The 14772-nt window shown below is 41.2% G+C and overlaps 2 protein-coding genes across 2 annotated transcripts; one reads left to right on the top strand and one right to left on the bottom strand.

The window, feature by feature from the left end:
- The first annotated feature begins 728 nt into the window (after nucleotides 1-728).
- LOC114548364 (oocyte zinc finger protein XlCOF6-like) lies at nucleotides 729-5207 on the top strand. The gene is made up of 2 exons (XM_028568265.1): nucleotides 729-1036; nucleotides 3109-5207. Exons 1-2 carry the CDS (start codon nucleotides 850-852, stop codon nucleotides 4989-4991), a joined length of 2070 nt encoding a protein of 689 aa, XP_028424066.1. The 5' UTR covers nucleotides 729-849; the 3' UTR covers nucleotides 4992-5207.
- A 3115-nt stretch (nucleotides 5208-8322) lies between these two features.
- Nucleotides 8323-10993, bottom strand: LOC114547736 (parvalbumin-like EF-hand-containing protein). Its single transcript, XM_028567074.1, has 4 exons — nucleotides 10888-10993; nucleotides 10569-10704; nucleotides 9559-9674; nucleotides 8323-8366 (listed from the first exon to the last, which is right to left on the bottom strand). Exons 1-4 carry the CDS (start codon nucleotides 10991-10993, stop codon nucleotides 8323-8325), a joined length of 402 nt encoding a protein of 133 aa, XP_028422875.1.
- Nucleotides 10994-14772: the final 3779 nt, after the last annotated feature.

Here is a 14772-nt window from a genome sequence, read left to right as displayed (position 1 = left end):
GTGTTCGTGTGGACAGGGCCTAAGACTAGGACTAGTTGAGACCTAGTCAAGACCGACCAATGGGCTTGTCATGACCCAATCAGGGGGGGGAAAATTGTCATCAGTGTTGGGTGTTGTAAAAAGGTCTCCGTTTGCAGCCGTTGAGACTGCAACACAACCCCGCAGATTCCAAACCAAAACGGGTCAGAAATGTTTCCAAATGTCTCCGGTTTAGGGGCTCGGAAACGCCAGAGCAGGCGGAATGAGAGGGGTAAACGCCAGAGCAGGGGGAATGAGAGGGGCAAACGCCAGAGCAGGGGGAATGAGAGGGGCAAACGCCAGAGCAGGGGGAATGAGAGGGGCAAACGCCAGAGCAGGGGGAATGAGAGGGGCAAACGCCAGAGCAGGGGGAATGAGAGGGGCAAACACCAGAGCAGGGGGAATGAGAGGGGGAAACGTAGCAGAAGATATTCGTTTTCAAACCAAAACGTAGCAATGTAAACGTAGACCAAGTTGACTTCCTGTTACAGTGTATGTGAATGACATCATATGACAGGAAGTTAACAAGGGGCCAGGCTGTTGCCTAGCAATGGAATTCCATTGGAAAGGTCATACTACAGTGTAGAAATCAGAGATATAAAACAATTTTATGAATGTATACAACAATTGTTTCGTATCTATGGTAGAAATCCTCTGTTTACACTTAAAGTTGCATTCAAAGCATTAGAATGGAAGGACAGGGTTGTAACCTAGCAATAGCAGCAATTATTGTTAAAGAGACCTAATTGTTTTTGTTTCAGTTTTTACTGATGAAGACATTTTAAAGCATATTTTCCTGGATAAAGAGGTTTCTGGATTGTGTTTGGCTCCATGTCTGAACTGGAGGGGCTGAGACTGGGGGTGAAACAGAGACTCGATGCGGCTGCTGAGGAGATTTTTGGGCTGTTTGAGAAAACTAGAGCAGACTACGAGGAGCAACTTTCTCGTTTTAAAGATGAAGAGCGACGACTACTACTGGACGATGTTTTCAATCCTAAAGTTCAGCTACACAGATCAGGTATGTACATTGGCAATGTTATTATTCTCTTATTATCCTTTATTTAGTGGCAGTGGATAGACAGGAAAGGTGGGAGAGAGATTGGGGCATGACACGCAGCAAAGGGCCACAGGTCGGACTCAAACCCGGGCCACTGCAAAGCCTGGGGCGCATGCTCTCACTGGGTGAGCTAGAGGTCGCCCCAACTTCACGGGTTTTAACGTTAGTCACAAATGTCCTCGCAGTCTTAAAGGTCCCATGGCATAAAGATTTCACTTTATGAGTTTTTTTTTTTAACATTAGTATGCGTTCCCCCAGCCTGCCTATGGTCCCCCAGTGGCTAGAAATGGTGATAGGTGTAAACCGAGCCCTGGGTATCCTGCTCTGCTTTTGAGAAAATGAAAGCTCAGATGGGCCGATCAGGAATCTTCTCCTTATGAGGTCATAAGGAGCAAGGTTAATTTTTTCCTTGCTTGTTTTGTGCGTTAAATTTTCTTTTGTAAAAATGTGACACGTAACATTCGATGCTACCTTTCAGCAGAAATCAACATGTTTACAGCCTGGTACGACGACGGGTTGGGTCTCTATAGCTGAACTCCCCCTTTATGACATTTATCAGAGTACAGCATAGAAAATCTGCATAGAAATACAGGAACTATTGGATAGGATAGAACAACATCATGTAATTCTTCTAAAGAAAACATCACATAAATGATCACATTCATTATTAAATTGTTTTCATTTTAAATAAACTGTATATCTGAATACAAAACACATTTTCTAAAGGCTCAGTCTGCCACTTTTAAAAAACAAAACAATTCCAGTGCTGGTTCCATGGTATGAGAATTTTGGATAGTCGTCATGGAAACATTAATTGGTCATGTGATAAGGGCTGGGAAGATTGGCAGAACTGGCAGCCAAGTGACAGTACCCTGATCCAATGGAAAATGCAATAATATTTATCCTAGTTTATCCTATCTTAGTTTAGCTTAGCTTGGCTTACTGAGAGGATGACAGGGTTGTAACCTAGCAACAGCATAGACATATGATAGAGGCCAAGCGGCTTTAGACTCGGTTTTCATCGCTAAGTAACTATATACATATATTAGCCTACATATTTATCTGCAACATGGCTAAATACGCTACAATAAAAACTAAAGTTCAGAAATAAATATCCACAGCTTTTATCAGTGAATGATTGGGATAAAAAATAACGGCCCTGGCATTTGCAACACACTTTAAGCCCTCCTCCCGAAAAAGTCCAGTCTGCTCTGATTGGCCAGTGTGTTTCCTGACATATTTTACTGCCTTTAGCATGTAGGTACATGCGACAATGTTACCACCGCAGTAGCTTAAAAAACAAATCCTCCAGTCCCGCCTACCTGAAGCAGATGACCAATCATAGAAGGCCGGCTTAGAGTTGCATAACGTTTACCTCATTATTTGGCCACGTTCAACATGAAAATCAGACATTATAACATTGTAGATATGACAGAAAATACAGAAAAGAATAATAAGTCCACTTTAAAGCACAGTACATAATATAAAACATGGAAAGAGCAATGCATGGCCACAGTAGACACTATTTTACAAATAAATAAATCTTAGGTGCCTTCTCTTTTCGTGAAACTGAGTCAAGGCTAAATTTAGCCAGGATAGCTTGGAAATCCAAATAGGTTTTGTGAAAAGCCCTCTGGTTCATCATAATAAGGATCTCTTTTGCCCTTCTGGCATTTGCCAAAATTCCAGATTGCCAGTCCGTCACTGGTTGTTTTTTATTCAGATTATTATTATATTTTTTGGGGGTGGCTTTATTAGATAGTGACAGTGGATAGACAGAAAAGGTGGTAGAGAGATGGGGCATGATACACAGCAAAGGGCCGCAGGTCGGACTCGAACCCGGGTCGCTGCAAAGGACTCAGCCTACATGGGGCCAAGTCCTCTTACTGGGGCGAGACCAACATTTCCTTTTTGCAGAATATAAGATGAAATGAAGACTGCAGATCAGGAATCATCCCTGATCTCATACATACAGTAATGTTACCAGAGATACCAGTCTGAAGTCACAGTTGTCCATAATGTGCTCCCTGCAGATGTCCAGCAGCTGTTGGTGATTAAAGGCGATTTCCCCCCTGAGTGGAGCCCCAGCCTGGACCAGGAGGACACAGACCCCCTCCACATAAAAGAGGAGCAGGAGAAAGTCTGGATCGGTCCAGAGGAAGAGCAGCTCAATGGGCTGGAGGAGGCCAACATCACCCGCTTCCCTTTCACTCTTGTTCCTGTGAAGATTGAAGATGAAGATCGGTCTTCGCAGCTCCATCAAAGCCCAACGCAGGACAACAGAGAGGCAGAACCTCCAGCCGGCTGCTCGGCTATGCAGATAAAAACAGAAACCGATGGAGAGGACCGTGGAGGATCAGAACCAGCCAGGAACCCAGAACCAGATACTGAATCACAAACAAATACTGACGATGAAAGGGCTTCAGACTCCTCTGACACTGAACTCAGTTATGATGATTGGCAAAAACCTTTGTCAGATTCTGGATCTGAAACTGAAGACAGTGATGATGATTGGCAAAAACCTTTGTCAGATTCTGGATCTGAAACCGAAGACAGTGATTGGATGGAGACCAGGGCACCTGAGCCGGCTACAAATGCTCTGAAATCTAAGGAAGTCCCTTTAAGTGATAAGGGATGTAATGCTGGCAAAAAATCCTTTGGCTTCTTTAAGTGTAGTAGAAGATATTACTACAAGGAATGGCTTCAGAGACACATGACATGTCCTTTTGGAAAGAGGTCTTCCAGATATTTGGTTCCTAAGAAATGTTTGAGAGCGAAGCAAAAGGTGGATTCGCAGACCAGAGTCCACGCAGGAGAGAAACTATCAGGTTGTGATGTCTGTGGGAAAAGATTTAACCAGCGGTCAACTATTAAGATACACATGAGAGTCCACACAGGAGAGAAACCGTTTGTTTGTGATGTTTGTGGTAAAGGATGTAACCAGTTAGCACATCTTAAGTCACACATGAGAATCCACACAGGAGAAAAAACGTTTGGTTGTGATATTTGTGGGAAGAAATTTACAGAGAAGGGATATTTGAAGATACACATGAGAGTCCACACAGGAGAGAAACCATTTGGTTGTGATATTTGTGGGAAGAAATTTACAATGAAGGCAATTTTTAAGCAACATACGAGAATCCACACAGGAGAGAAACCGTTTGTTTGTGATGTTTGTGGTAAAGGATGTAAACAGTTAGCACATCTTAAGTCACACATGATAATCCACACAGGAGAGAAACCGTTTGGTTGTGATGTTTGTGGGAAAAGATTTAACAGGCAGTCAACTCTTAAGCGACATACGAAAGTCCACACAGGAGAAAAACCGTTTGGTTGTGATGTTTGTGGGAAAAGATTTAACAGGCAGTCAACTCTTAAGCTACATACGAAAGTCCACACAGGAGAGAAACCATTTGGTTGTGATGTTTGTGGGAACAGATTTAACAGGCAGTCAACTCTTAAGCGACATACGAAAGTCCACACAGGAGAGAAACCATTTGGTTGTGATGTTTGTGGGAAAAGATTTAACAGGCCGTCAACTCTTAAGCTACATACAAACGTCCACACAGGAGAGAAACCATTTGGTTGTGATGTTTGTGGGAAAAGATTTAACAGGCCGTCAACTCTTAAGCGACATACGAAAGTCCACACAGGAGAAAAACCGTTTGGTTGTGATGTTTGTGGGAAAAGATTTAACAGGCAGTCAACTCTTAAGCAACATACGAAAGTCCACACAGGAGAAAAACCATTTGGTTGTGATGTTTGTGGGAAGAAATTTACAGAGAAGGGATATTTGAAGAAACACATGAGAGTCCACACAGGAGAGAAACCATTTGGTTGTGATGTTTGTGGGAAGAAATTTACCAAGAAGGCATATTATAAGTCACACATGAGAGCCCATACAGGAGAGAAATAGTTCTTTTCAGTCTGTTGTGAACGATTCTTTGTGTAAATGTGTTTGTAAGAACCACAACAGTTTTTATCGTCTTTTATTGTTTTGATGGATTTTATTTTTTGTCTTTTGTGTTCTGGGTTTAAAATCTGTGAATTGTTTTAAATGTTCCCTTTGTCAAAGTTGTGTTTAGAGCTGCAAAGATAAATCGATTAATGAATCGCCATATTTTGATAATCGGTTAATTGGTTTGAGTCATTTATTTATGCAAAAAAAGCAAAGATTCTCTGATGTCAGCTTGTTAAATGTGAATATGTTATGTAGTGTCTTCTCTCCTCTGTGACAGTAAACTGAATATCTTTGAGTTGTGGACAAAACAAGACATTTGAGGACATCATCTTGGGCTTTGGGGAAACACTGATCCACATTTTGTTTTTATCATTTTCTGACATTGTAGAGACCATTCATCCAGGAAATAATCGACATCAATCGACTATGAAATTATTCTTAGATGCAGCCCTAGTTGTTTGTAAATGAAAGGGAAGTGATTGTGAATGATAAACCTTTATTATATTATGAGAAATGACAACATATATACAATAAGTCTGAAATGGAGGAAACAGAAAAGAAACCAATAACGCTGCAATAAGGGAATATATGACATTTCCTGTAATGTCTAATCAATAGATATTCAAACTGTGTGATCTAGTCATCTGACATACTGGATTGTACTTTTAAAATTAAATAGAGGGAAGGGGAGACCTTTACAGTATAATTTCTGACTTGGAGTCTGACCTATAAAAAAAAAAGTGGATTAACATAAACTAGGGATGTAACGGTATGAAAATATAACCTCATGGTTATTGTGACCAAAATGATCACGGTTTTCGGTATTATTGCGGTATTTTTAAAAGTGTGTTCAATATGTTCATAAAGCACTGATAGGCCTACACAAGCTGAAATAGTTTCAAAAATTGTAACAGTGTGTATTATATTACAAAAATATAGGCAAAACCTTATCAAAATTGCAACTTTTAACATTAATTGTAAACAGCTTATTTGTCAGGAACATTTACAGTAGTGCAGGTTTAAATTCTAGAAATGCCCTGTCCTTTGACGTTCTTATGATAACCAAAATATGCCCATGCTTCAGACTTAGTCCTCTTAGGGACTGTTGGTTATTTATTTAAGGGGCCACCGGAGGAGTTTTGGGACCTTTAGTCAAAATAGACCTGACCCTCCCTTCATCAGCAATACATTTTGTATAACCCTCCAACATGATTGGGAGAAAAAGGATGACCCTCCCAAACAAATGATTGTACTGATTTGTGCTTGGCAAAGCTGTACAGCTTTCCATTATTTTTTTATAGCAATGCCATAGATAGCTAAACGGCTGCACTCTCATCTGACGCATCCCACTCCTCTGATATGGTGTGGTGGCCATTTCAGTAGATTTACTCACTACCGTTGTTGTGGAAACATAATAAGCATGGAAACTAAATGCACACTTCCTGCGTTACTTCAAATACTAAGTTACTCCTCTAGTAAACTCAATAAAACATTGAGACCATTCAGCAAAGCACACTGAGTAATTCAACACTGGTTGCTATGGACTCGTCACTAGGCTTCCTCAGTCATTGAATATTTTAGCATAGGTAAAGCTGCCAAAGCTGAACATTATCCAAAACTCCATTTCTCAGACGAGCGTGTTCATTTGGGAGCTTGCATGTTACCACCACTTCCTTCTCAAATCCCTTGAAAAGGCTGTCGTTTGCACGATTTCACAAATAATCACCGGGACCGAAAGGATAAACCTCCTGTCTCATGCCTTCCCGGCTGCCGTCTGGTGCAAGTTTCGGCTTTTCAAAATGAAAGCTTGCGTCTGGTCAGCTATGTTTTCGTACGATGTTTTTGATCTAAACAGTATGGCAATCATACTAATGAATACAATTATTTTTTCAGCAGACAACAGTTACAACACGATTGAGCTAGCAAAGCAGTTTTGTGTTTATATGTGCGAGCGGGATTTATTCAGTTTGGGAAATCCCACGGTCTCTAAGCTACAGGTCTGGCTGACTAAATAGGGAGGGACCCATCTGCTAGCAATAGGGGCCGAGACTGAGAGAGCTACATGGAGCTACATGGATACATATGCACCAAACAAGCCACTTTGAAATTTTGCTCTTCTCATGAATACAAAAGTTGGGTGACCCTCCCCCGTAGACCAAAACATTTTTTTATGACCCTCCCATCAACAAAGAATAAAAACACATGACCCTCCCTTATTTTCCTCCGGTGGTCCATTCCATATATACCGAACGGTCCCTTAGAGGGCTGATAAATGTCCTGAGAGCTGTCATCTCCTCCGTCCGCCATGATCACATACTGGATTGTACTTTTTAAATTAAATAGAGGGAAAGTGAGACCTTTAAAGTGTAATTTCTGACTTGGAGTCAGCCTTTTTCAAACCGTATAGATACTGGGAACTATATTCTCAGAAGGCGAAGCACTGCTACTCTGCTACTTGGGCGGAGTGATTTGCTCGCAGCACCTGAGAAGCCCCGTGGTAAGGAGCAGAGAGTTTGCCTGGAGTTCGCTCAGAGTTGGAGTAATATCACTCCACCCAAATAGCAGAAGTAGCAGTGCTTCGCCTTCTGAGAATATAGTTCCCAGTTTATATACCGTTAGAAGAAGATGGCTGTGTGTCATGTGACCTTGTTATTTGTACACGCTGTAACTATACAAATCAAACCATGTAAATAGGAACATGTTGGCTTTATTTTGTCACTTATTGGGAGCAGTAGGCTAAATGGAGCTGGTTACCTCCAGGATCTGTGCTAAGCTAGGCTAGATGGAGCTGGTTACCTCCAGGATCTGTGCTAAGCTAGGCTAGATGGAGCCGGTTACCTCCAGGATCTGTGCTAAGCTAGGCTAGATGGAGCCAGTTACCTCCAGGATCTGTGCTAAGCTAGGCTAGATGGAGCCAGTTACCTCCAGGATCTGTGCTAAGTTAGGCTACGGGTGGGTGCGTCAGACAGAGTTAGGACACGCACGGAGATGAGAAGGGTATGTATGGACTTCTCTAACTCTGGGGGATATGGGGAATAAGACAAAGTCCTAATATGTCGGGGTGTTCCTTTAAGTGTTTTTGGCACAAGGCAGTGAGCCAATAAAGCAATAATGTTTTCAACTTGAACAAACTTAACGTTTGCTCTTTTTCATTTAGCAAAGTGATAACAATCTTCACAATCTCTCAAGTGTTGATCTACAGAAGGAAGCAGAGCATTCTTTAAGGAGGGCAGATCGTCTTCCTCTCCTCGTATCTTCTCTGTAGTACGGATTAACCACGGGACCTCTACTTCCTCGGTTTCTTCTCCATCTTCACCATGTCTGAAAACTCTGCAAGACATGGAGGGACACACAGAAATCAGGCACTTAATGAAGCTGCATTTTCAATTTTGGCTTTTTTTGCTCTCTCTAATAAAACGTTTGTACTATATTGATAGTCTATATCGACGACGTTTCATTTTGGAAATTCCACCGGATGTCCCTCATTTCGGCCAGATGTCCGTCCCCTTTCGACTTCCTTTGTGTTGGCGTTCTAACCTCCGGTGGATTTGTGAGGACTATGGTTAACTGCTCCTCAGATCTCTGCAGGGTAAATCCAGACAGCTAGCTAGCCATTCTCTGTCCAATCGGAGTTTTCTGTTGCACGACTAAAACTACTTTTGGTTACACTTTACTTGAAGGTATCTACATAAGAGTGACATGACACTGTCATGAACGTGTCATAAACATTATAAACAAGTCATAAAAGTTTAGTGTCATTCGGTTTTTGTCACGACAAGTTAGGGTTAAAGTTAGGGTTCATGTGTCATGACAGTGTCATGTATTCATGACACTGTCATATCACTCTTATGTAGATACTTTCAAGTAAATTGTTACCCAACTTTCCAGCAGTGGTGGAATGTAACTAAGTAGGCTACATTTACTCCAGTACTGTACTTTAGTACAAATGTTGAGTTACGTGTACTTTACTTGAGTCTTTTCTTTTCATGCCACTTTCTACTTCTACTCATTTCAGAGAGAAATATTGTACTTTTTTAACTCTATTTTTAACTACATTCATCTGACAGCTTTAGTTACTAGTTACTTTGCATATTAAGATTTTTGAACACAACATATGGAGTTTATAAAATACAATATAACAATATAACAGCCTACAAGTCCAGCTAAACTGTCTTTTCTAGTTGCTAAAATGTGAGGCTTTTTCGGAATTGAGTATGCTACTTTTACTTTTAATACTTTAAGTACATATTCCTGATAATACTTACATACTTTAACTTAAGTAACAATGCTAGACTATCTATTTAAATAACTGCAAACCAACTGCAATACATTGACATGATGATCACAGAAGCGCTACACCAGGCTGAGGTTATTTGCTGTTCCCGTAGCTTTTTAGAAATGTGAGAAATGAGCGTTTTCTATTTCCTGCCTGTATCTGTTGAGCTGTGTAGAGCCTGCTGTACTGACTAACTGCTGAGCCTCAGTGGTGACAGCAGGCCAGGGCACCAGAGGGCGCCCCCACCTCTGTAGTCGATGCGTCCGTCTCCATCAGCGTCGACAGCCTGGATCACGGCCTCCGCCTCCTCATCGGAGAGGGGAGCCAATGGGCTCGCAGCCGGTACTGTCGACTGAATGTACCTGTAAACAGAGACACCTGTATCAGATAGAATGAGGAACCAGCAGTGGTGGAATGTAACTAAGTACATTTACTCTAGTACTGCACTTAAGTACAAATGTTGAGGTACTTGTACTTGACTTGAGTCTTTTCTTTTCATGCCACTTTCTACTTCTTCTCTGCTACATCTCAGAGAGAAATATTGTACTTTTTACTCCACTACATTCATCTGACAGCTTTAATGACTATAGTTACTTTACATATTAAGATTTTTTTTAACATGAAACACTTTGTTTATAATATCTGTTGTTTTATTATAAATTCAATTACCCAACAATAGGGGTTGATTTCCACCTTTTTTAAAGCTTTTAACGCTCTTTTTGACACTTTGTTGACACTTGTTTGATAAAAAACTACAGTGACGAACTGTTTTAGGGAATTACTCAGCCTTTTTCTAAAATGAAATATTTAATATCTGTGATCATATTTTGAAATATTTACATCTTCAGTTTTCAGGGAAGCAGAAAATGAAAATGTTGGCTTTGTTGGCAACATAAACATCCTTTAGATGATAGCAGGGGTGGGCTAGAAGGGGGGCATGGGGTGGCACCAGCCCCCCCTGAAATATGATTCCCCTCCACCAATGCCATCCCTGGTGAAAATGTGTACTGTATTCGGATATACAGTTTGTTTTTGAACTAAAACAAGTGAAATTAATAATGATTGTGATGTATTATTTAGAAGAATTACATTAGGTTTTCTATCCTATCCAATATTTCCTAAGTTTCTAAGCAGATATTCTATGCTGTATTCTGATAAAATGCCCACTCTCCCCCAGACTGATGATTGGTTCCCCCTGTGCCACCCCACTTAAAAAAAATCCTGGAATCACCCCTGAATGAGAGTAGGGCTCCTACTTGATCTCGTTCCACTCTATGTAGCCGCTGCCGTCTTTGTCAAGCATCATGAAGGCCTTCTTGATGGCCTCCTCTTTTTGCTCCGAGGTCTCGAACTGCCTCATGTACTCCAGAAACCTGCTGTAGTTGAAGTTCCCTGCAGAGAGTCATAAAAGATGACCTCAGGCGATGAAATCATCAGCATGACTGACGTGGGAGCGCCTCCTGGTTCATCATGGCCACATCAAATCCACACAGACACACACACACAAACACACACACACACACACACACACACACACACACACACACACACACACAGAAACAGACAGATTGTCACCTTGCATTCTCATGTCCCGTGGCATGCGGTCCACGTCCTGCTCTGTGAGGGACGCGCCCATGGCCACAGCCACCTTCTTCACCTGCGGCCGGAAGTCGTCCTCCATGTTCTCCACGCGTGTCCTGGGCTGGAGATCAGGAATAAACAGGCAGGTCAACAGTTAAATCAAAGGTGGAAAGTACGGTAAGTAATTTTATCGAAATTGCAATAAGGGGTAGTGCAGTGATCTTCAACAGGGGTTCCGTGACCCCTAGGGGGTCTTCAGAGTTTCTGTAGGGGGGAGCCAAATACCAAATACCTGCGCTGTGCTTTACTCTCTTTCTGCTTTGCTCTGCATCCTACCTAGTGGTGCGTAGAACAAATCGATTATCATGTGTAGGTAGCATAAGTTAGCCATTATGGTAGCCATCCATAAATACAATTGATGGACTTACTTTGCCTTCCACGTGTTTAACATTAAAACATAATGTTTAAATAATATATTATATCCATGTGTCCATTTTCACTACATTTTTATATAATATATGTAGTAGGGGTCCCTGCTCGGCCATTCTTTCAGCTAAGCGTTATTATGGAACCCACGCAACTTCTTTTTTTTTTTTTTTTTTTTTTTTTTTAATACTGTGTTTATTGGTTTACAGAGTACAAGATTAACAGATCTGTGCAATGCAAATAACCATTTGTTTTATTTCTTTTTAAAGCGAAAGAAAAAAGAAAAAAAATTATAATAATGAAAATCTGAGAGAATAAATTACAAAATAGACGAGTATACACATACATATAGTATACATACATTAATAAAATATAATCGATAAAAATAATATAAATAACAATAAAAAAAAATAATAGTAATAGTTGCTTACAAGTTCAATAGGAGAGGATTAATTGCTGCGATGTAAAAAAGTATGTGTATACACCTACAATGACAATGACCAGGGACTAAACCCACGCAACTTCTAGGCAAGACCCGCCCTTCAATAGCATTCACACACTGCTATAGGCCAGGTGTCCATGCCTACGTGAGGTAACGTATCCTGATTTGTTCAGGTCCGATCCCCTGACCAATCAGCTATCCTAACCTTAACCACTCGAGGTCAATGCCTAACCCCAACCAATCGAGCTGCTTCGTAGGGCGGGGCTTGCCTAGAGGTTATGTGGAATCCATAATAACGCTTCAGCTAAGGGGTCCTTGGCCTAAAACATTGAAGACCCCTGGACTAGTCATTTCATTTCATTTTTTTATTTTTATTTTAATATTTTTCAATGAGAATAATGATACAGAAATGATCATTCCCTCCACTATCGTCAGTCATATTGCAATACCAAGTCAAAGATATTTTCCTCATATGGTGCAGCTCTAGTGACAAGAACAAAGTACATTTACTGAAAGCTCCCATATTATGCTCATTTTCAGATTCATACTTTTATTTGGGGTTTTGGGTTTCTACTAGAACATGTTTACATGCTTTAATGTTCAGAAAAGACTTTAATTTCCTCATACGGTCTGTCTGAAACGCTCCATTTTAGCGCCTGTCTCTTTAAGCCCTCCCTCCTTAAAAAGCGGTTCTGGGTGTTCAGCATCTGCGCTTTCGGAGTCTCTGCACCGCCATTGCAGCCGGGGAATGACTGTAACGCCACTGCAGCGATACTTTCTACCTACACATAGTACAATTGTGACCTCACAACCGTACGGAAGTCCTTTCTTTTACTTTTGCGGTATTTATATAGCACCTCAACCTGCTTTATAATCAAAACAGACATGGAAATCTCACTTTTTACAATATGGGACCTTTAAATCATTCAAAACAAGGCATAAATAAACTCTACTGTTACTTCAACATGAGTATTTTGACTTATTTTTTTTCCACTGTGGTTTGTTATCGAGTATTTTTCCATTTCAGTTTGCCACTTTGGCCTAAATAAAGGGACCTTCCTTCCACATCTACCTCTTTTCATCATTACTGAGTCTCCAACAAGTGTCTGCTGTTCCTTTTAATAATTTCTTGGCAGACTCAGAGACTTGTTAATCACCACTGGCACGAAACGTTTCCCGACTCCAAATCAATACAACCTCGATTACCTGGTTTAAGTGATTAGTCACAGCTGGATTGGGTGGGTCATGGATATTTCAGGTCCCCATCATGACCCTTGTGTTGTTCTCCCGGCTAATAAAAATGTTGTTTCTATGCTTGAGTGTACTGAAGTTTTTTCCCTTTTTAGAGTTTTTGTAAAAAAAAATTTTAAAGCTTTTTCTATGTTTTTTTTCATATTTGTGTTGCTTTCTTGGTGCTTCGTTGACTGATTGTCACTTTTTTCCAAATTTTTGTCACTTCAGTGTTTTGGATGCTTTTTTCCCACCAGTATACACCACTGACACTTATTCTTGGAATTCATGGTCAATAAACCTTTGAAAATGCGTCAAATTTGACCCAAGGTTGACAGGAGGGTGAATGATGTCTATCAACGCTGATCTCAGAGGACACTTTCAGTGTGTGAGTATCCGACACATAAATGGGGGTATAAATGTATGCAGGTTAGTTGCGTAAACAGCATGCAGAATGCAGCAGAGACTGAAAAACAGCCAGTGACGCTACTGAACATAAAGCAGAGCATTGCTGCATTTCCACCGGCTGTTTCATCATTCCTCCTCTACTCTTCTACCGATTTCACACCATCATTCGGATCAAGATGAACGTGTGCTTTTTCTCGTTGGCCAGAGACTCTATATAGATCCACCAAAAGTCAAACACGACCATTCAGCTTTTTTTCTTCTTTTTTTTTTAAGATAATTTTTTGGGCATCCCAGTCCCCATTTTCACAGGACAGCTGAAGACACGAAAGAGAGAGAGGGAGGGGTTAACGACATGCAGCAAAGGGCTGCAGGTCGTTGTTCAAAAGAGAAAAAAGTCCACAGCTTGTTTACAACTTTAACAAAATGAAGCTCAGCTCATTCAGACAGACTTCCGTGCTTCACATTCCTCTCTCTACCAACCTGATCAGCTGCACTGTCATGAGCTGAGTGTGGGCGTTTACTCTTTCAGTTAAACCAACCACATTTTTGCCACTATCTCCGTTAGCTATCGCATGTTGCATTCAAACTTTAAATCTGTTCTACTCTTTGCTGCTGTCAGTTGTCATTTCAGGAAAAATGGATGCAATGCTCCTCCCCCCATTCTTCTCCAGTTCTCATCATTCCCAGCGCCCAGGGTTCCTCCATCAGAAGCCCACCTTCACATCACCTCCATCCAGATCTTCAGGCTTCCTTTATCCCTTCATCACCTACACCAGTGTCTAGACTCCATTGGGTGGATATTCCTGTAGTTCCACAGCTTCCATACCCCTTATAATTTAAAATTGCGATGGAGTGTAAAGAGTCTAACATATCAACCTTTCATGCACCATGTTGATCAAACTTATTTCACTCTTAAATGAAGCCTCTCCTGATTGAATTAGCAACCATGATAGCAAAAGAGAACACAAGTATTACTTCAGGCCAATCAGCTCTGAAAATATTGGAAATCATTACCAGTTACAGACCAGTGACCACCCTTTCCAACATATCCTGTCCAGTACTCACCAGATTCAAGGTTTACTGGTAGAGTCCAGCTGACCTCCCCCCCCCCTCTCGCCGTCTCTTATATACGGGAAGGACGCAGCCCCCAGTGGCCTTGCACCTGTCTCCCCGGCAGAGCATTAAAACCTTGGCTCCTGCTGCTGCAGACAGGCACACATCTCTCCAGATGTACTGGGACAAGACCCTACATTAGGCCTGGTAATGGGGTTGAACTGGAGGGCAGCATTCGTTCGGCTCTTGGGAGTTATTCATGTTTGGTGCATCCAGACTTAAAGGGATACTTCACCGATTAGCATTAAGCTTTGTATCAG

The sequence above is a fragment of the Perca flavescens genome, chromosome 21, assembly GCF_004354835.1.
Source record: "Perca flavescens isolate YP-PL-M2 chromosome 21, PFLA_1.0, whole genome shotgun sequence".
Lineage (NCBI taxonomy): Eukaryota > Metazoa > Chordata > Actinopteri > Perciformes > Percidae > Perca > Perca flavescens.
This window is presented reverse-complemented; position numbering and strand designations above follow the sequence as displayed.